General features: G+C 46.5%; 2 protein-coding genes across 4 annotated transcripts; one reads left to right on the top strand and one right to left on the bottom strand.

Moving 5' to 3' along the window:
* Positions 1 to 90: 90 nt before the first annotated feature.
* LOC100123951 (non-specific lipid-transfer protein) lies at positions 91 to 3,932 on the bottom strand. Of its 3 annotated transcripts, none has more exons than XM_032600346.1 (6): positions 3,761 to 3,910; positions 3,366 to 3,656; positions 2,690 to 3,128; positions 2,243 to 2,618; positions 1,383 to 1,711; positions 91 to 1,197 (listed from the first exon to the last, which is right to left on the bottom strand). In XM_032600346.1, exons 3-6 carry the CDS (start codon positions 3,117 to 3,119, stop codon positions 686 to 688), a joined length of 1,647 nt encoding a protein of 548 aa, XP_032456237.1. In that variant the 5' UTR covers positions 3,120 to 3,128; positions 3,366 to 3,656; positions 3,761 to 3,910; the 3' UTR covers positions 91 to 685. The 3 variants fall into 3 exon arrangements, with proteins under 3 accessions (XP_032456237.1, XP_016843898.2, XP_001607735.3); XM_016988409.3 differs by having other exon boundaries at positions 3,511 to 3,656; XM_001607685.6 differs by lacking the exon at positions 3,366 to 3,656 and having other exon boundaries at positions 3,761 to 3,932.
* Positions 3,933 to 4,426: 494 nt separating this feature from the next.
* Positions 4,427 to 19,685, top strand: LOC100123948 (activated Cdc42 kinase-like). The gene is made up of 14 exons (XM_016988449.3): positions 4,427 to 4,826; positions 8,812 to 8,904; positions 8,998 to 9,285; positions 9,513 to 10,070; positions 10,148 to 10,611; positions 10,692 to 10,992; positions 11,072 to 11,305; positions 11,377 to 11,501; positions 11,990 to 12,283; positions 12,898 to 14,778; positions 15,785 to 15,952; positions 16,078 to 16,631; positions 16,718 to 17,234; positions 17,431 to 19,685. Exons 1-14 carry the CDS (start codon positions 4,823 to 4,825, stop codon positions 17,671 to 17,673), a joined length of 5,724 nt encoding a protein of 1,907 aa, XP_016843938.1. The 5' UTR covers positions 4,427 to 4,822; the 3' UTR covers positions 17,674 to 19,685.
* The last annotated feature ends 1,820 nt before the right edge of the window (positions 19,686 to 21,505 follow it).

Below are 21,505 nucleotides of genomic sequence, written 5' to 3'. Positions count from 1 at the left end.
GTTTTACTCAAACGTAATCACTGACCGGTAATGAGAAATACGTAAAAAGATTTATCGATGACGAAGCAGATGACAGTAAAGTATTTGTGCTCCGTATTTGATTCAATTTTTTATTAAAATCCATGTTCACATAGAGTACTCCAACAGCTATACCAAATATACAATAAACACAACAATGCGCATTGTTTTACAATGCGTCTATAGTATGAAAAAAGTATACAAAATAGATTTTCGTATGTGTAAACACGAGATACCCAGTACGCTCGCTATATATTCTATCGACATACATTTACAACTCTATGTATAATTTGTTCCCTCCCAAGAAACCTTACTGACACCGAAGTATATATCATAATAGTTCTAAATTGCAATTGTCATTTTGCAATAACAGCATGATTATCAGTCATTCTCTACTTTCTTATCTCTAAAGACTGTTGTACCAAATTGATCACTTTTTTAATGACTTTTAGTCGAAGAAAAATACTTCACAATGACAGATAATAGTAGAACTGCAGATTATTTCGACGCTTGATGTATTATTTATCCATACCCTTGCATTTAAAGACATCTCATCCACAAACTATATGATAACCTTAGATAGAGTAATACAGTAAAAAATTGCGAAGTCAAAAAAGAAGAGAGAAAAGAATTTGTTTAACACGCCTCTGAGCGTAAAGACCTAAGTTTACAGCTTTGCGCGAATGAGTTCGATTTTCTTCGCAGCTCGTCTCTGGAGGTCAGGAAGCTTCATAGCGAGACCCATGTTGCCCTGGATCTTGACCTTACCCTGGAAGAAGGCTTTCTGGGGCTGGAGCTTGCCGGAGATGAAGTCAACAACGTCGGTATCACTAATAGTAAAAATGACGTCTGGCTTGACCTTGCTATTGTACTCAACGCTGCCTTTGCCGGTCTTGGCGTTGACAACCCAGTAGCCGACAGCACCGTTCGGTCCGTTTACTACCCTGAATCCGTAGATGCCACGAACACGGTCGATCAGGCCGTCTTCGTCTTCCTCCATTGCTATAGCCAGGGCTTTGAACAGAACGTTGGCCTTAAAGCCATCAGGGTTTGCAGCGTACTCCTTCTGCGGCTTTTTCGCAGCTACGTTGTTACGGTGCACTGCGCCAGTTTTTGAGAAACCTAGGCGGTAGAGAGCTACCACTACTGCTCCACCTAGGCCGATGTTATGCTGAAGAGCTACAAACAATTATATGTTGTTAAATTATTGTTTCTTATTATTTCATTAAAATTTTTCAATGTAGCGCATGCTTGAGTATGGAAAAACATTATTGGCAAGTGACGCGTAATTTTTAATGAACCAAACTTGTCCTACATTATAAAATCAAGTCCCTAAAAGAAAGTGGACCTAAAAACTCGCTCACCCAGTTTAGCGCCGGGCACTTGACGCTTGCCAGCCTCGCCTCTGAGCTGCCAGCACAATTCGGAGCATTGGGCCAGACCAGTTGCACCGAGAGGATGACCTTTGGAAATGAGTCCTCCACTCGGGTTAATAACATATTTCCCGCCGTAGGTGTTGTTGCCAGAATCGATCAGCTCGCCGGCTTTACCCGGTGGACAAAGCCCCAAAGCCTCGTAGGTTACGAGTTCATTAGCGGAGAAGCAGTCGTGCAGCTCGACGACGTCGACATCACTTGGCTTATAAGCCGTTTTTGTGAATAGCTTCTCGGTTGCGTCTTTCGTCATATCATAGCTGGAAAATGTAAAGCATTTCGTAAGATCATCGGCGAGTTTTATAACGTTCAATATAGGCTGAATATTTTATCGCGGCTGCAGTATGATGTTTACTTTTGATTCAGTAATTAACTGATAACAGTGATATTGGAATTTGTATGTATATCAGAGAAGAAAACAGAAGACAATCACATAGATTATCTTGCGATACAATTTCCATTATCAGTGCTTTGAGAAAAATATTTCATCTCATAATTAGAATATTTTTTAAAATTTGATTTATTAGTCATTAGAAAATGTGAAAAATATTGCGTATAAGAGTAGAGAACTTTTAATGCACTTGATTAAATATGGGAATGCGTAAAAAGCAATGAATAAGCATAAATTGCTCTTCTACATCAAACTGTAGTGCAACCACAAAAACTAATTATATTCTGACAAGCATTTGTACAAAAAAAAACACATTTTGAATAGGAATTAAGAAGTATTTAAATACTTATTCTTTAAATTCTAGATGATAGATGATATAGTGAACATGCGATTGACATACCCAATGAGTTTGATACAACTCCTTTCAGAGAAAGTAGATGGCAAGTCTGTAGACATTTCCATTCCTACAATTTCCACAGCCTGGTTTTCTAGCCTATGTCTCCTCACAAAGTCTTCATTAGCCAGAATAACAGCAGCTGAACCATCGGATGTGGGGCAGCATTGCAATTTTGTCAGTGGTCCAAAGACCTTTGGCGAATTCATAATTTGCTCCAAAGTGTATTTGTCTTGGAATTGCGAGTAGGGATTGTTCACAGAGTGCATGTGATTTTTGTACGCAATTTTGGCAAAGTGTTCTGGTTTTGTACCATATTTCTTCATGTGTTCGATTCCAGCATTTCCAAATAACTGAGCTGTTATTGGGCTTTCATTCATTCCTACAAAAACAACACCCATACTGTAAAACTTGTGCAACTGTCATAATTTTATACAAAGTTAGCAAACTCACCAGCAACATCAGCCATGAGTTCAACGTGTTTGTCCATGGGATTTGTTCTGTCCATAAATTTACTTGTCAGAGATCCTCTTTCCATCTTCTCGAATCCAAGAGCCAAAACACAGTCACCATTACCAGATTCAACAATTTGCTTAGCCACCATCAGTGCAGTGGAACCAGTGGAGCAGTTGTTGTTCACATTGATGATGGGACATCCGCTCAGTCCAACCTCGTAGAGTGCTCTCTGTCCAGAAGTAGAGTCTCCGTAAACCCATCCAACTGTGGCAGCTTTGACATCTGCATACGAAATCCTAGCATCGGCTAGAGCCTTGGTAACAGCTTCTTTGGCCATCTGCGGATAGTCAAAGTCATCCCGCCTGCCCGGCTTCTCAAACTTGGTCATGCCCACTCCCACAACGTAAACCTTTGGTTTCTGCATCATTTTGAATATCTGAAAAAAAAGTATTTCTTGTAAACTTAGCAACCATGAAACTCCTAAAATTGTTTATCACATAGCGGATAATTGCTTGGTCACTCAGTGTTAAAGAGCATAGAAAGTTCAAGCCAATTAATGTAACGTTTCCAAAACGCTGCAGAGCCGTTATAGTTTATTATTCAAGGACAACACTTTTAACGCCTTATCAAACACCAGGCATACTTGAAAACGCACGACCTCCCGACAAATCACCTTTCAAAATCCGAGGTGACCGTCCGTCCACCACTATGCAATATATAAGTATACATTTGAACCCGGTGAAAGTAGTGAAAGTCGGTTCGTGTGCAGCGAATGAAAACAAAAAAAAAGACAATAGTAGACATGCACGAAGGTTCACCCTATTGTTGGTAAAAGGCTACGGAGCGACAGATGTACGAAGATTTTGCATCAGACTTTACTCCGCATTAGGCGTCGGCCAATCCGATAAAAAAAACAGTATCTCTCTCTCTCTTTCTCTCTCTCTCTACGACCGCCGTGACAAGGCTGAAATTGCGAACCGGTTTTACTTTTAATCGCCAAGCAATGGGTGCGTTTTATAAGTAGATTTATTCGTTTAATCGAGAAATAGGCTGCTGCGCTTTATTTACCTGCGGGCGACGGTACTGCCGAGAAGATCTGGTCTTTATGGTATTCGAGGACGTTGATAGAGTAAGTACAAGTGGTGATAGGAGACTGACGTAGCGATGTTGTGTGACCTGTCTCGGCTATCGCACAGTGCACTAATGAGCCAGTTGTCGCTTTCGAACGGGTGTTTTCTTTCATGCCTGAAAACATGGGTGTGTTTGCACAGCTCGATGCGAGTCTGTTCGGATGATCGCGAATCGAGTGTTGGTGGGACTGGATATTGTTGATTCGAATTTTGTTTAATTCGTCGAGAGTTGTTTTATTACATCAAAAAATGCGTGCACTAGCTGTATTTTATCGAGATAGCACCGTAATACCCGGGCATGTTGTTTTTAAAGCCCCGTGAATCCACATAATTATGACGTAAACCAAAATACGTGAAAATCTCGAATTTTCACGGCGCTAATAGAATGCGATTACCCAGTGATTGTGCATATATAGGACCGAAGAAGCGTACAGATATAGCTCCGAAACTCCGCAAAACATTCAAACTTCCCGCGCGCCATCGAGCTCTCGCCGCACTCGCGCGCGCCGCGCATGCACTTCGTCGAAGCCGCGGTGCGGAGGCGCCGCTCTCTTTTCTCCCAACTCAAGTGGAGGGGGCAACTACACTGCCGCATTACAACTCCGACAGTCCGAATCCAAGCTCAGTCGCCCAGAGCGAGCATCTGATCGCGCCGCGGCCGTCGCGGCTGCAGTTGGTACATCGCGTTCGCGTGTGTGCGTGTGTATAATATCATGTTCCTCGGCTCGACGGCTGCATCTCCTGCATCTCCCGGCCCGTAGCGCGAGACACGAACTGACCAACTCGACAGAGTCAGCTCCAAGTGCCTGATATAACCTACGCTTCCCTACCTCAGCTGCCGCGGTCGTCGCATCACGTGTACTACTGGCCTGCTGTGCAGCCGCTAAACGAGAGGACGCCTGTAGCCGCCATGTAGCCGCGGCCCAGAAGCAGCAGCGCAGCATCCAGCAGCGTTGTCGTCGCATGTCGCCGTCAAAGGAGCGAACCGCCGCCACCGACAATGGGTACTTTTTCACAGACACAGCGTTATTGCCCGTCTGCCGAGGAGAGGAGGAGACTGGTCGCGTGAGATATCGGGAGCGGACGAGGTACACTTGCGGGTTTCTCTCTCTCTCTCTCTCTCTCTCTCTCTCTCTCTCTCTCTCTCTCTCTCGCTCTCTCGAGACTCGAGTTTCCTCGCAAAGACGCGCCGGAGGTTATGGGAAACCTGTAACACGCCTCGTTCTCTCGTGCATGTCGTCTCCGTGTGGCTTGGATGCAACCTACCGATGCACGCAGGGAAAGCGCCTGTTTATATTTACGTCCGGTTTTCCATTTGACCGTATGGACGGTCCATTGGGCCTCTTGCCAGAATCTATGCCTCTCGTTCCGCGTATAGTAGGTATGTGTGATTTCATCTCTCGGCTGTGCGTCATAACCTTTTTCGCAGCCCAGCGGCTCTTTCTTTTCCTTTCGGCGGCGTGCAGAGTCGCCGCGCACAGACGCATACATCAGGGGTCAACGCGCCGCTTGCTGCTGCTGCTGCTGCTGCTGCATGTAATACTCGAATCGATGAGGCAGAAAGGTGTGATTTTCGGGGGGGGGGAGAAGAGAAGGGGGTAGCCTGCACTCCGTTGTATTCCGGGGATTTAAATCGGGGGGGGGGGGGGGGGGATTGGCTTGTTTTGCTTTGTTTCGGTGCTGCGAGGCTGCTTTTTAGGGTGTGTGTATCGCACATAAAGGTATGGAGGCACGCCAGAAGGAGATCGAACTGCGGTTGCGTAGCTTTTACTCGCGGAATATAATACTGATACTTTACACTCGCGGCGTATCTAAATACAAATAGAAAGTGGAGTGCAGGAACTCGTGTGTGTTTTCTTTCGCTTGGGTGTAATTACCTATAAAAGACAGAGAGGGAGAGATCGCTGCGCTCGATATCCAGCCGACTGAGATCGTCAAAATTTGCATGTATTAAATGAAACGAAATTAACTTCCTAAAAAGCTTTAGATTCCTCCTAATTCCGACCTCTGGAATCGCTCGATTTCCCTTATCGCGCGCCGTGTACTACTATTCCGGATAAAGAGCCCGACGACATCGCACACCTATCCCTCTCTCGCGTGTTCGAGATAAAAAGCCGGCTCTCAGGCATACACAGTCCCTTTGTGCGGCGCCGGTGCTACTCTCGCGCGGAAAAAGCCGATTGCTTTTTCCCTTTGACACTTTTTCCCGAGAGAGGAAATCGATAACAGAGAGGCTCGTACTCTCCTTTTAATCGTCAGCTGTGTAGCACCGGCGCTCTTTTGTTATGATTCCTCGGGGCGCGACTTGGAAACGCCGTCGGTTAGAGAATTATCGATTCCGCAGTTGCGCCAGTGGATGATTATTTTTTTTTCTTTTTTGGAAGCTCAGTGAATCATTGCAAATTTTCGCGTGATTCATCGATGATCGATTCGCTTCTGACTTTGTGTATTCAGTCGTGAGTTGTAGACTGAGGGACAGCTGATAAGGGGTACACATCGGTTTCTAGATAGCGATTCTCAATGTAGGCGAAGTTTGAGGTCTTATCGATTTGCATCTCGTCATTTCTGGCTCTCTGCGCCTTCTCTCGCGTCATTGTAAAGTATACGGCACATAAAAAGAGAATCCACTCAATCAGCGTGAAAAGAGGGCCAAACAATCATCCCTCCGAAAAAGCAACAAACCTACGAAACTCTTCATCCGAAACTCTGGCGTGCAGTTAGCCTCTCGGTGAAGGACGAAAATAGACTGCACTCGCTCGCAGCGTCCGACGCGTGTATTTATAAATCATTTTCTATTTAAGGCCCGGACACGTCTCTCGCGCGGGGCGTGTCTTTCACGCGGAAGTCGACGCGGGGCCTGACGAATCGTCGATCTGTCCATTTTTTCCCATAGTCTTTTCAAGAGACTTTACGTATCGCCGTCGTTATTCTTCAAAACCCAAGCCCAGGCCGAGTGAGCTGCCACACTTACGTGTCTGTGCACAGAAGCGCGCAGCAAAAAGCCTCTGGCATCCCTCCATCGAGCTTCTCCCGTTTCCTCCCTCCTGCACTTTCGTCGCGGCCACCCACTGCACTCTATCCCCCTCACCCTCACCTTCACCTTCGCGAGCGCTGCACTCTTCGAATCTCTATTTCTCGCTTCACTGCTGCACGACGTCGTGTGTGCCCCTATAGCCTCTAAAGAATCGATCGCATTTCGATACACGAGATGCAGCACTGCTGCTGCTTTTCTTTCGGCGCTCTTTTCAGGTTTCCTTTCGGTCGAGGCTTCGTTATACTTACTTCGAGGACGACGGGGTCGAATTGAAAACGTGTTTTCGCGGCTTTATACGTTCTCTATTTATCCTCGGTACAACGGTCAGACTTAGATTTTTGTACGAGCAATGTGGCTTCTTAATTCCGATACGATTAATCCAATCAAGATCGTTTCAAAAGCGACGAAGACAAACGAGATATCCGTAGGTTTCATTTCCCGGGAAAACTCCGCATTGTACACAGACACAGCACAATCGCAGTCTCATTCTCATTACTCCACTCCGAAGGCGCGCCTCGGAAATTTTCAAAACTCGCGCGCCTCATTGTTCTCCGCGCGGCGCGCATTTTTTGCACACATCCGCGTCATCACTTCCCTCGTTAATTCTTACGTAAACGATCGAAAAAGACGATGCCGCGTACTGCGGAGAGAAAATTTTTACTCTTATAGGTCTATAGCTGTTACCTTGTCCAAGTTGGGGAACGACAAGCTCTTGAACATGTCTCCGATAATAACTGTGCACACACTTGCGCGGCGGTACGTCGGAGAGAGTTTTCGAGAGCGATTCTCGCTCGGACGTTCGATTGACTCTCGCGACTCGTCGAAATTTAAATTGCGAATTCGGCCCGATGCGCCTCGTCATGCATCGACTCTTTCGCTTCGTTTGCATCGCGACGCCGACGCCAAAGAGAGAGATTTTTTTCACTGGAATGTTGTAGGTGCGCGCGCGAGCGAGTGTGTGTGTGTGTGTGTGTGCTTGTTGAGCTTGGATTTCGAGAGAAAGGGGACAGTTTTTATGGACGTGGGAGTGACCTATTGATGCGCGAGCGTGCGGGGCTCTTCAGCCTTAAACGGTGTGCGAGAGTACTTCAGTGAGGAAATGTAGCTGTAAAAGGATGCGCAAATGAAACTATAAGTATATCTCTATATTGAAGAATTCTGTGTAGATTCAAAAGCTCGCAGTACATTAAAACAAAACCAACAAACATCGTCGCCCATCCCCAGACGTCGTTCACACTCCCGACTAAAAACTCTCGCATAACAGCCGAACCGTCTAATTCCGTACAGCAGCATTTACGCTTCATCCAAAAAATCACAAACACATTGTGCAGTAGAAGGAAAAAAGGCCAAGAGTCCCCCATCGCCTAATTCCCAACATCCGATCCGAGCATCAGCGCCGTTGATTGCGTTCTATTTATCAACGACGAGGAAGAGGAAGTAGTGCAGCTCTCTCTCTCTCTCTCTCTCTCTCGCCCCGCGAGGAGAGTTTAGTTGGCTCTATAGTATCAGTCGCGAGCTTTTCCAAACGGATAGTGCAGCGTGTACGGCGTGTGTTGTGCAATGACGCTCCGGAGGCTTGAATCACCCGCGCGAGACTACCTTCTGTTTTCCGAGGCGTTCGATGGACGAATGGACGATTGACTTGTTTTGTGTGTGTCGTTAGGTGAGCCGGTTGATTGGTTTGCATCGGTTTTGTTGGCGAGCTTTTGAGCAGGCATCCGATTACACTGAGATCAAATTAGAGTTTTTTCGTGTGCACGTGTTGAACAACAAAAAAATCGCGTTCTGTATTGCGGAGGTGCAATTTGTTGCACAACGAGTTGCGATGAGTTTTTACGGGTCGTTATACATCGTCATGCGAGACGCTTTCGTATTTAGGTTGACGTGTTGAATAACCGCGTCATCTGTTTAAAATCACGCATGTGCAAGCTAACGGCGGAATTTTTATTTTTCAGACGCACAATTAGGGATGTCTCGGAACACGGGTCCCGGGTTGTACGAGTTCCTCATGGAGGCGGAACTCCAGCAGTATTATGCTGGAATCAGAGGTTGGTCTGGATAAAACTGCACATATTTGAGTCTGTAAAGAAGCGCATTAAAAAGAATTTCGGACCGAGCAACTAAACTTTGTCCAATCGTAGGTGATCTGAAGGTCCAGAACACGGCGCAGCTCAAGTACGTGACGGAGGAGGACCTGTGCGGCATCGGCATGACCAAGCCGGAGATGCGCCGTCTGAAGAAGTACTTCCAGAAGCACTTTCCTCAGAACTACCTGTCCAAGTTCAAGAAGATGCTGCTGCCGAAGAAAGAGGAGCCGATGCCCGGTAGTCTGGCAATGCTGCCCGAGGAGCGACAGGACAGGCCGCCTATTCGTGTGCCTAACAAGCACATGATTCCCGCGGATGCCATCATCGTTAACAAGGAGCTCGGTGCGTGAATTTACCTCGCTTGTAAAAATTCGATCAGAATTCCTGGAATATTCAATATTGGTTTATCGGCTCTGCTGCAGCAAATACCGAGAAACTAGAGCATAGGCTGGTCGTAATTAAATCGAACATCCAGTTTAGGATATCGAACTCGTTACGAAGCGAATATTGATATTTATGTCCATTTCAAATTACTACAATCGATGATGAACGTTTTGCTTATCAATCAGGAACGGGAGAATTCGGCGTTGTGCAGCAAGGCGTCTGGACCAACGACGGCGAGCGCATCCAGGTGGCGATAAAGTGTCTCTCACGCGAACGCATGCAGAACAACCCGATCGAGTTCCTCAAGGAAGCGGCGATCATGCATTCGATCGACCACGAGCACATCGTGCGCCTCTACGGCGTCGTCCTCGACACGAACTCACTGATGCTGGTGACCGAACTCGCGCCTCTGCGCTCGCTACTCGAGTGCCTCAAGGAGCCGAGTTTACGAGCCAGCTTTCCCGTGCCGTCGCTCTGCGACTTCTCCGTTCAGATAGCCGACGGCATGCAGTACCTGGAGGCCAAAAGACTGATACATCGAGATCTGGCTGCGAGAAATATTCTCGTTTTCTCCAAGAACAAGGTCAAGATCTCGGACTTTGGACTGTCGCGCGCGCTCGGTGTCGGCAAGGATTACTACCAGACGAATTTCAACGTTAATCTAAAGCTTCCGATCGCCTGGTGCGCGCCTGAGTGCATATCGTACTTGAAGTTCACGTCGGCCAGCGATGTCTGGGCCTATGGTGAGCGAAACTTTCTCATTACATCTAATTTATGACCGTTCATATGAATTGCAATTTTATATGCGACAAAATTGCAGGCGTGACCCTGTGGGAGATGTTTAGCTACGGTTTCCAACCATGGGCAGCGCTGACCGGTCACCAGATCCTCGAAGCGATCGACGAGCCGAACTTTCAGCGTCTCGAGCAGCCCGACTGTTGTCCCAAAGATTACTTTTCGTTGATGCAGCAGTGCTGGCAGCACGAGCCTACCAAACGACCCAAGTTTTCGGAGCTGATCTGTCTGCTGCCTGACCTGAAACCAGAGCAAGTGCAGGCGGTCCAGGACAACTCGGAGATCGGTCAGCTTACTTACCGGCAAGGCGACGTCATCACCGTGCTCGACAAGGGCAGTAGCAATACTCTGTGGAAGGGCGTGCTCAACAACGGCAAGACCGGCTTCTTTAATCCAGCGCACACGATAGCCTATCTCGGAAGTAACTTGCCGAGTAATAAGCCGGGAGAGTTCACTAGGGGAGACGGAAAGAATATATTCTCGTCTCAGGTGAGAAATATTTTAAAATAATGAATATGAGAAATATAAAAGAATCAGTGCTGAATATTAATCTTTTATTGGCTATTCAGAGGCGAAAGATACGCACAGACATGATCTCCTCGCCCCAAGGAGATCTGAAGCACACGGGCCACGTCGGTTTGGACGGAGCCTACTTTGGGGATATAAGTTTTCTGGGCGGCAAGTATCCGCATTTGCCTCGGCAAGTCGTTACTCCGTACAAACCGCAGGAAGACGTGGCCGACAACAATTCTAGTCAGATGACGAGTCAGGACGTCATGCTCAGGGGCCTCGATAGGGACAGCAATCGGGAATCGATCAGAGACAGTAGAAGCATCCAGCATGTGCAGCGTGACACGCAAAGCAAACACGGTACCATAATTTTTCAAAATTATCTAGATTGTTCGCTTTCGAAAAAGCATTGATAATTTATTCTTATTGCACGATATAGAGAGCTTATGGTCAGACTCATGCTCGGAGATATCTCACCTGGGCAACGCAACTAACAACATACCTCCTAGTATGGTCAGCAGCACGGATAGCAGTACCGTGTGCGCCGATCACGAATACCACGAAATCAGCGACGAAGAGAACCAGGAGAGCCCGAGAGGATTCGAGAAACCTCTCAGCTTCGACTTCGGCCCCAGTCTCCTCGACGAGATGGATCAGATGTTCAGATCGCTAGGTAACTCGCGTTCGTTATTATAATTATAATCATAATTTGTTTTATTAAATGGTGTAATATGATTCACGTAGGATCGTCGCCACCACCGCCACCACCTCAGGGTCATCCGGTACCGACCGAACACGACTCTAGCAACGCGAGAAATGAGCTGCGCGAGATTCAGGCAAAGCAGAGCTGCAAAAAAAAGCAAGCGACCGTGAGTCCTATAAATGTACAGTACACTTTTGTTTTATGTATTTTTGGTTTCGACTCATTCATATCAAGAACAACAATCCGTCGCTTTTTTTATTAATTTTTTTCGTACTCATTGATCATGAATGGTGTCTCGCATTTATATACTATATATTTACTTATTATGTACATGTTTTTGTCGCTTCCCTCATGGCAAGTCCTCAAAAAAAGTGTCGCATCATCTACAGCAAAGAGAAGCAGCATTCTAAAAAGTTATACGCTTATAGCTAGCTTCCGGAGGCTTCATAGTCATACATCTCATACCCGCTCTATTTCATACCGTCATTCTGTCATTTTGTTTTTTGTCCATTGGTAAATCATTCTTGATATTCTGCTACGACGGCAGAGCATCAACAGCGATCATTACCATTTAAAAAAGAAAATAGAATCAGCTCGCCTCGCGAAATCCGGCCACATCTCTTATGATTTGTTTTTCCGTTGCGCGTCGAGAAGGTGAAGCCGATCTCGGCGGCCGATCAGAAAACGCTCTACTCGGCCATCGCCATGGCGCAGGAATTGACGGCGCGTTCGATGACGGACCTCGAGCACCCGCAGGACGCTCTCGGTAGCAGTAGTGCTGTTGGCGGTACTGGTGGCGTTGGTTCGAATGCCTCGGCTCACTCGCCGCGTACGCCGGCCAGCCCCTCGCGACGGCGCAAGTTCTCTTTTAAGTTGCCACATCAACACAGTCCGAAACCCGACAGACGACACTTTTCAGAGGAGGCAGCCAGTATACCTGACATACAGGTACATTATACTTTTTGAGTTTATTTTGGTTAATTTTTGCATCTTTGGTTTGGGAGCGGAGTCTGCTTTGATTCCGACTTTTATTCTAGTAGAAAATGGTGGATTTTGCTCCTGACTTTCTCTTTATGATTTGTATGAGTTGCAATTTTTGTTTGGCTTACCTTACTTTAGGATGTGTAATGAAAAGTAACAGTAAGCCAAACGTTCTTGAATTACTTTTTTTCAAACAAATAACAAATACACGCAATTGGTATGATTTAAGTTACTAATTTTCATTAACGAATATCATTTCATTCAGGCCTTTAATTTCGCACCATTATATAATATTAAACCACTCACATATACAATTAACATTTACAGCATAATACTCTCTTGCCCATGTATGAATAACACAGTACTCTATCCCCGATCTCGCTGTGGATTCATTGAAACGTATTTTCTTATTTAAAAAAAAACAAACATATCTTACGCTTACTAATCTGCCGATACTAATGCAAACGTTACCCCTCTCGCCCCCCCCCCTTCTCATCCTCTTGATTTTCTCGTTTATTTGATTTCCATCGATTTTTCGCACCTCACACACTCGCTCACACACCCGAATGCATCGCATGCAGTGGCTTTGCTCGAGCTTGCAGTCCCTATCCTCTACCGTGTCGAGCATAGAATCCCTCGGTGCCCCGTCAACCCTCAAACTCCCCCTCTGGGACAAGGCCTCGGCCGAGTTTTGCTTCGCCAAGTCCAGAGAGCTGCTGACCAAACCCACCGCCTGGACATCGTACGTCGACGTGGAGTTCGACGCGAGGATTCTAGATAACGCCTCGGCCACGAGGCAGAATCTCGTGAAGAGCAGTGAGTTTTTGGAGAACGGAAACTCGCACAGGAAGAGTATCGCCAGTTGCTTGGAGTTCGAGGCCAAGCAGCAGCATCATCATCATCAGAATGGAAAGGGGAACTTTGAGTTTCCGAAGGAGTCGAAGAGGGTTTCCACGAGCTACGTGGACAGGTACTTCGAGCAGCCAAAGTACGTCGACGAGGAGGCGGGTATTGACTGTCCTCTGGATTCTGATGAGCTGTCCTACGAGGATGAACAGAAGATCAACGAGCTGGAGCAGTCATGTCGCAACGCCTTCCTGGCCAACTTCCCGGAGTTCGGTATCATGCTGAGTGAAAAGAACAACAGAGCTGCAGCCGCTGCTGCAACGACTCAGACCAACAGGATGAGCGAGTCGTCCAACAACAAGCCACCGCCTCTGAAGTTTGACCTACCTAAGCTGGAAGCTGTTGACAAAAGACCGGCTCCTTTCAGCCCGAGGCACCACGAGAGTCTCCAAAAGAGTAGTGCCTACAGCGGTGGATCCTCTGATAGCATGAAGACGACGGTTCCGGACAGTCCTAGAGGTAACTTGGAAGCTGTAAGGATCAACATTCAGAGCTTCAGGAAATACAACGAGCAGACCAACGGTCACCAGAGCAACGGGCACGGTCACGACTATCCGTATGCCATTTCTAACAACCCACTGTTCATGGAACCGGAGAAAAGGGATTCCCCGGCGTACAGCAGCTCGGAGAGTCTCAGAGTCAATGTGCAACGGTTGCGTAGAAAGTCGGACGCTGAGCTCAACCACAATCAACAGCAGTTGAACAGCAAGCTCCTGGCGGAGAAGTACCAGCGAGAAGTGTCCGGTCTCGAGAGCGTCAAGAACTACCTCGACTCGAAGAAGGGACTGCAGTCAGGTTTGAACCTAGGTTTCGGCAAGCTGACCCAGAACATGATACAGCTAGGCAAGAATATCGCGCAGAACACGAGAAACCTCGGTGGTCCCGCTCAACAGCAACCACCACCCCAGAAGCCCAAGCACTTGGACCTCAACATCCCAAAGCAGAGCAACGGCAGTTCTGGCAGTCCAACCATGCATCAGAGGATCCTGGAGCCTCCGAAGCCGTACCAGAACGAACGCAAGGTCGCCGGCATCGCCAAGACCGAGATCTTCGTGGAGAAGATCCAGAGCAACGCCAGCGTCTTCAGACCCAGAACCTCGTCTCTGTCGGAGAATCGCAGACCCCACATGAAGAACCTGCGCAGGTCGTTTCACCCCGATACCAACGACTCCAGCGAGGACTCCGACTCGGTTTCCCACTCGGAGACCGACATCCGCAGCAGGCTGAGGTTCAAACGCCGTCACAAGCGTATGCCCCACAACCTCCGCCTCAACTTTAAGAACCAGAAGGCCATGGCTGCGGCAGCCGCAGCGGCTCACCACCACCAGGCCTTTCTCCACCCGAACTCCGCGAGAGGCTTCTCTACGTTAGAACTGAGCAGTGGAAAGTCTCCGCCACCGTCGACCAGCTTCTTGAACTCTCTGTCGCCGCCTTTCTCGTCGAGAAACAACGTAATATCCTGGCCGGAGAGCGCGCCGAGCTCCAGCATCACCTTCACCAGCAACTCGGATTTGGATTCCGACACCAGTTCGGAGTATCCGGAGTTCAGCAGCGACCTCCTGACCTTTCCTCCGTCCCCGGCTCCCTAGTGATCGACCACCGTCCCGTTCCCGTCCACCCTTGCCCGCATCCTCAGGCGTCTCTGCGACGCGAGCTTTACGTGAGAGCTGATCGTTAGACTGTTTCTTTTGTTCGTATTTCTTTTAACTCTTATACGTGGTGGTGATGGCTATCTTTTATTCTATAGTATGTCGTTCAGTGTGATTTTTCGGAGGATGCAAGGGCACGTAGGAATGAACCTTTGCATCGTCTGCTATATGATCGATGTGTGATGTCAGGACTGTAAATATGGCATCTTGAGAATGCGGCGCTTCATCGAGCTTGCGAGAGAGAGAACGCGGACGATGCAATGCATGCGATTATTATTATTCGCGTAAGTTACGTAAGTAAGATCGACGGCGTTGACGATGATAATGACGACAGAGTCAGTGTCGGAACCTTTTGATACTCGTATTTATACATTTGTACGCGTTGAGATTAGATTTTGTACTCGCACGTATATGATATACATGACATAAAGGAGGGGGCTCCGTATATTTTATTATATATACCTTAAGTGTATAAGGCTCGTCGGAAGAATCTGTAGAAGCTCGTTTGTCTCTTTGTATCCTTCTCGTTTAATCAGACAATCCAAGTCGCGTTGAGAACTTCTTGTACATATACATAACACAGACACCTTTCGTTCGAATGGGCATTATCATGATGAATAGACGCGGTTATCGACACGAGAGACGAATAATTCGGAAGCAACAACGAATAATACAAAGCAATCCTCACCCTCTGCGCTCTCGCACTCGTGCCTCTCACACGCTTGTCTCTTTCTCTCCATATCTCTTACTTTTCATTCTTTATTAACTTTTCTTCTCTCTTATGCTTTATTTATTTAACCTTACTTAAGTTTATGATTTCGTTCATTCATTTCGACGGTTTATTTTTATTTTGCGTTCGGTCACACATTACGCCTACCCTCCCCCTGCGGCTATGGTGTCTGTTGCTGTCTAGGCGACGCTGTCGGAGGAGGCCAAGGAGGTGTACAACAGCCTGGTGGAGACACCGATAGCCGGAGCGAACGGCAATGCCGTCCCGGAGCCGGCCGAGACCAATCCGTTGAGGATGCTGAGGTCGGGTCTGCCGATAGTCAGGCCCAGGATCAGGGGAAACAAACACGCGGTGTCCTCGCTGAGTGTCGCCTCGGCTGTCGTTGGCTCTGGGATCGGCGACGACGAGCATCTGCATCATCAGCAGGTAGAGTCGTTTGCTCCTCTCGCGTATGAATAATGGCGTAAAAACTGTAGACTATAATAACGACGGTCGAAACATCTCTTTCACAGGGCGGCAGTAGAAGCTTCCACTTGGATGGTCTTCACCATAGCAGCGGTGCACGGACTCTTCCCAAGCTTCGAATACCCGCACCGTCTCAAGCTCCGCCGCCGATACCTTCGCAGCATCAACAGAGTCTGACCCTGAACAGGCACCATCACTCGATGGAAATCGAGAACAATCAGAACCAGGGCAACGTAGGTGGCATCGACGAAAACCCAATACCACTTCCACCTCGAGACAGATCCAAGACTCTTCAGCCCAAGTCCAGTCTTCCTCGACATCAGCGAAAGCATCCGCTCATTATACCCGGTGGAGGTGTCACCAGGACGTTAGCCAAGATGCAGGCGGTATCGAGTCCGACCATCGAGGATCAGGTCGACGGAATGCATAGGTTCTCAGCGTTTGCGGAGGAACCGGAGGACAGAGCAGCTGCCGATGGAGCTAGCGGCGTTGAAACTAGAAGTGCGGGGACGGAGAGGCCGGTCTCGAGGAGCGATGTCGCCTCGCCTGAGCTTACTACCAACAGGTGCGAATCGGCGTGAAATCATTGACATAAAACTAACCATTCTGCACAGGATTGCATCCCAGTATAATAAAACGTCATTCTTGCAGTCCTGAAGAATTCGAGCGTCGCATAGATTCTGAGCTCGCCGCCCTGGACTCGCTGCCATCAGACCACCATGACTCCAAAAGTCAGCAGCGCTGCAGCGTCATCTCGGAGGACCTCCTAGAATTCTCGGAAAACCTTATCGACTGCGACGCCGAGGCGGACGACAGTGACGAGGATAACGACACCGTTACCGACAGTCCGTGCCTCGACTCTCCGCAGACCGCCACCAGCACTCAACCCGTCATCGAGCAGGCAACTCGTAAAATCGTCGTCGAAGCCTCGGAAGCCGCGGAAGCCAGCAGGAACTCCACACCCACGAGTCTCAACTCTAACTCTTCGGTTTACAACAGGCTGAAGCAGCAGCAGAGTGACCAGCAGCAGCAAACCCAGAACGAAAAGGGCGAAACGATGACGAGGACGAGCGACCACGTGTCCTGCGAGGATCTGCTGGAGTTTGCCTGCGATGGGCCTAACTCGCGCAGAACACGCGGTCCGAGAAATGGCGAACAGTCCGATGAGGTGCGCTGAAAGTTTTCGTAAAATTGTTTGGATCTCATTTTTATGATCTGCTTAGTCATAGGCAATGAAAGCGAAACTTTCTTGTTGTAAAAATACCAAGTAGTTTAAAATTAGAAATTGCGATGCGTTGAGAAGATCCATGGAAAAAATTATAAGCTATGTCATGTATAAACCATTGTCATTTTTGTTGCCATAGGTTCGAATCATGCTCAAAGTCCTGCACGAGCAGTCGACGCCGGAGTCGTGCGTGGCAGCGCTAAACGTCACGAACTGGGACGTTCTCGCAGCCATCAAACTCGAGAGACTACAGGGACTGCTGAAGAAAGAGAACAACTTCGTGGGTCTTGAGGACTGCAAGGTCATGCTGAACCAGTGCGGAGGTGACGTCGTGAAGGCTGCCGCTCTGTTGAGAAATACCGAAGATACCGCTGCCGTTTAAAGGGAATGCAAAAGTTTTTCTCTTTTTGTTCCCGCGTTTTTACAATCACTGACTGAGCAATTTTTTAACTTATGATACGCGTTAAACTTAAGAGTAGAAAGAAAACGATTTTTGTTTTCAAATTTGCTTGATCAGGGGTTGATTATGTACGAATGTTAGTTGCTAACAGCGGAACAAATTTATCGAGACAAGAATAGCTCTCTTAGAATATTGTTTTTATTTGTTTCGATATTCGTATTGCAAGATTGAACGTTAGAATTTAGTTTAAAGAAGTTGCCATAGTGTTTAAGATATGCTTGCTTTCAAACCTTGCAATATTAATATTTTCAAAGAAAAAGCACTTTCCTCCAGATAATTTGTGACATAAAGGTTGTACTACTCAGTAAGTAGCAAACTTTTTTTACTTCCTTAACATAGTTATGTTTTGGAGCAGCTTTTGTATTTGTATCAATCGTTTATTTATTGCACCATCGTTGACGTCTGAGCTCTTTACAATTATTCTCGAGAATTATAGGTATACGAAATGTACAAATCGCGCACAATTTGTAAAGGGAGAAAAACATTAGCTCGAAAGATTGCGTACGATCAGTCGAGGCCTTTTTGAGTGTGCTTTTCTAGAAGCTACTAAGTCTTAAGGGTAAAAATGTTCACACAGGGTGAGAATCATGAAAAAGAAAAAAAACAAAGTAGAGGTCGAGATGTGAAATGCCAAATATTTTGAAGATTATTTGTTGAAGTGTTCAATTCAGTGTTTTTCTCTAGTATTTTAATGATTCATGTTTTTAGACTCGTTTTTGTACGCAGTTCATTTTTTAACGTGCAGGATAATCGTAAGGCTTTACGGAACGCAGCAGCTCACTGAGTGAGACCTTTGTAATTAAATTTTGCTTTAAGAAGTTTTGTGCCAATTTTCTGTCTAGTTTTACTAATTTTCTAAATAAATGTATATTTTATGGTTGATACTATTGCGCCAATAAGACAATTCCTTGATTAACATTTTAACTTCAAGAGTTGCTCTTTTAAAATAACAAGCATAGGACCTCTACGTAGTAATTCAATAAAACTCGATCGATCGAGCCCCGAACAAGCCTAAAGTCTCATTATGAGAAATAATTCGATAAAACCAAAAGACAAACTACATAGAAAGTCACTCGAGTTAGTTTTTATTTTGCTAGCTTTATGTAAATATATAACACGTAGGCGGCGAATCATAATAACCAAAATCAAGAAACTATTTTTTCAAAAATGATCGAAAATCGTGAATGAGCAAAACAACAAACGAGAAAAAACACGCAACTGGTATTGTTCAGATAGTTGATGTACTTATACGAAATATTTTCCGCAATCGATTCTACGATAGCAAAACCTATAATGTCATGCATTTCCAACTGAGAATGAATCAATTGCCTTTGTGAAACACTTGTTAAAGTAGATTGGTTTGAATATGAATTTAATTGAAACGTACGTAGCGTTGAAGCGACAAAACTAAAATCAGGGAAACAATACCTTTCTCTACATATGCAATAACAATAATCTTTGTTCTTGTTCTCGCTGAAAGAAAAAAAGAATCTACGAGATATTTTTTATCGATCGTAGACAATCGGCTTATATTATGAATTCTATCGACGATAAGAACGCGCTTTCTTCTCTCCTACTACAAATCACTGCGTAGCATCGACGGGCAAATAGACATTGTCTGAATTAGAATATCGTAAGGGGACCTTTTTGTATCACGCGTGTACAAGCGTTTGTTGTCCCGCCGTCAATTAGATGCGATTTATTTATCTAAAGGCCGTATCTAACTTTTAATGTACCGATTTTGCGTGGACAGCATAGAACACGTCTGCGCTAAATCTCTTTTTGATACGTCTGAGGTAACGTAATAATATTTATACGTCGATATAATATATACTATACTATTGTACGACAAAAATAATGCGAGAAAAGTTTTATATCAATTGTATTTACGTAATATATACAAGAATGCGTATTAAAAACTTTGAGGAAAAAAACATGTTCGCACATTTTTACTGAAAAATACACCTCTTGCAAGCTGTATTCGCTCACGCTTCTGTTGCAGCTTTAATCACTGCTCAATGATGTCGATCGAAAAGCATTCGTTGGCATTCCGCGACGGTTAACAACAAATAACGCGCGCTTAATAGCGCCAATTACAGCGCAATTTTTTCATCTCTTCTGCTTCGCCGCTGCACGTAGAGAACTCGCAAAGGGAATTATGAGCGTAAACGCGGCTCTTCAAACGCGTGCGCACGTGGATTTTTGCCAGGGAAGCCTCGGGCTATTATACACATGTGTACGTGTGCAAGCCTCGAGGACACAGTTGCGCGCGAGATGTATACGTATACTTGCAGGTGTTGTGCTCTCAATGGGCATGAGACGAGCGGCTCGCGGAAAAACCGGCCTTTTGTCGCTAGCACGATGCTTCGCAGAGTGTGTCTTCTTTTTTGCGTAGCAGAGGTAAGATGTCAGTGAAACGTGATTTTGTTTTTACAATAACAGTCGATTTTACATTTTGTAAGTAAACATATTCAGTTTGTATAATTTACTGCCTAATTATATGGATATATGGGCAAGGTCAAAAGTGGGAAAAAATTGGTATTAGAACAGATTATTAAATTGTTCTGAACTATACCAGTAAATTTGCAGGTATAGCAATCTCTTTATTATCAATACATGTAATGTGCACGATGGTTGGACAATCATCAAGTCATATTCCGAATATTCATTGAGTTTGCAAAAACCTTTCAATTATCAAATAAATACGTTATGTCTCGATAAACTAGCTAGAGTCCTTAAATCTTCGTTGCTGCAGTAGGATAGAATAATCTCGATGGCTACGTGCCTGGGATCGGCGAATTTCAGGACGTCGCTCAGCAGAACGGCCGAACTCTCGAAGAGTTTCAAACGTTCGAGTCCCCTTTCAAAGTTTGCATTCAGCATTCCCCAGTAGATCGGAAATTTCTCCTTGCTCGCTTCAAGCGCCTTGACGATCTTCTCGTTCCTGGCGTAAAGTGCAACCTCCTGCTCGTTCGCGCTGAGAAAATCGAAGAAGGAGAGCGTGCTGTGGCGCATCTTTTTCCTCGTCATGAACCTCAACTCTCTGTGGCAACTGGAGCGACAGCTCTCATATCCGCTTCTGACGTTGATCCACGCGTTGATCATCGTGGGCGGTAGATCTGCCAGCGCCCTGTCTTCCAAGTTGATCAAGTTGACGATCCGTCTGTGCAGCGCCTCGTCTTCCGAGTTGATCAGATTACGGATGCGACTACTCAGCGCCCAGCGCTCAACGCCTGAGCGCAGCTCAACGAGCTTGGCTGCGTGCTCAACGAAAATCTTGGCGATGTTGTGTTCTGCCAACATGATGGTCAGATGCAGGACGGTGGTCGTCCGTTTGGTGCAGCTGTCGAGCCAGATAACGAGCTTCTGGTTAATGTTGGCGCCGAAATCGAGCAGCGTCCTCACTGTTGACTCCTTATCTTCATTCGTACCGCGCGCGACGATGGCGTAGTACAAGGATGTGTAGCCGTTGCTGTCCTTGGCGTTGACGTCCGCGCCCGATCTCACCAGCTCGCGGATCGAGTTGGCTTGGTGAAAGATGCAGGCTTCGTGCAGCAGACATATGCCGTTGACGCGCTGGTCTTCCGGCAGTAACAACCTCAGCAGCTTGGGGTTGACGCCACCGAGGGGCTGACGTTTGTTCAGTTCCTCGTTGTAGACGTGGAAGGGCTTCTTACCGAACTTGTTCTCCTTGCTGACGTCTGCGCCGTAGTCTAGGAGCAACTTGATCAGGGCACTGTTGCAGTAGTAGCAC

This window comes from Nasonia vitripennis, chromosome 1 (assembly GCF_009193385.2).
Source record: "Nasonia vitripennis strain AsymCx chromosome 1, Nvit_psr_1.1, whole genome shotgun sequence".
Taxonomy (NCBI): Eukaryota; Metazoa; Arthropoda; class Insecta; order Hymenoptera; family Pteromalidae; genus Nasonia; species Nasonia vitripennis.
This window is presented reverse-complemented; position numbering and strand designations above follow the sequence as displayed.

Coding starts and splice junctions, on each gene's coding strand:
- LOC100123951 (XM_001607685.6), bottom strand. CDS start 3,119: ATGATGCAGAAACCAAAGGTTTACGTTGTGGGAGTGGGCATGACCAAG. Junction 2,619..2,689: donor ACTCATGGCTGATGTTGCTG/GTGAGTTTGCTA, acceptor TTGTTTTTGTAG/GAATGAATGAAAGCCCAATA. Junction 1,198..1,382: donor AGTGCCCGGCGCTAAACTGG/GTGAGCGAGTTT, acceptor AATTGTTTGTAG/CTCTTCAGCATAACATCGGC.
- LOC100123948 (XM_016988449.3), top strand. Junction 11,502..11,989: donor GCAAAAAAAAGCAAGCGACC/GTGAGTCCTATA, acceptor CGCGTCGAGAAG/GTGAAGCCGATCTCGGCGGC. Junction 17,235..17,430: donor ATGGCGAACAGTCCGATGAG/GTGCGCTGAAAG, acceptor TTGTTGCCATAG/GTTCGAATCATGCTCAAAGT.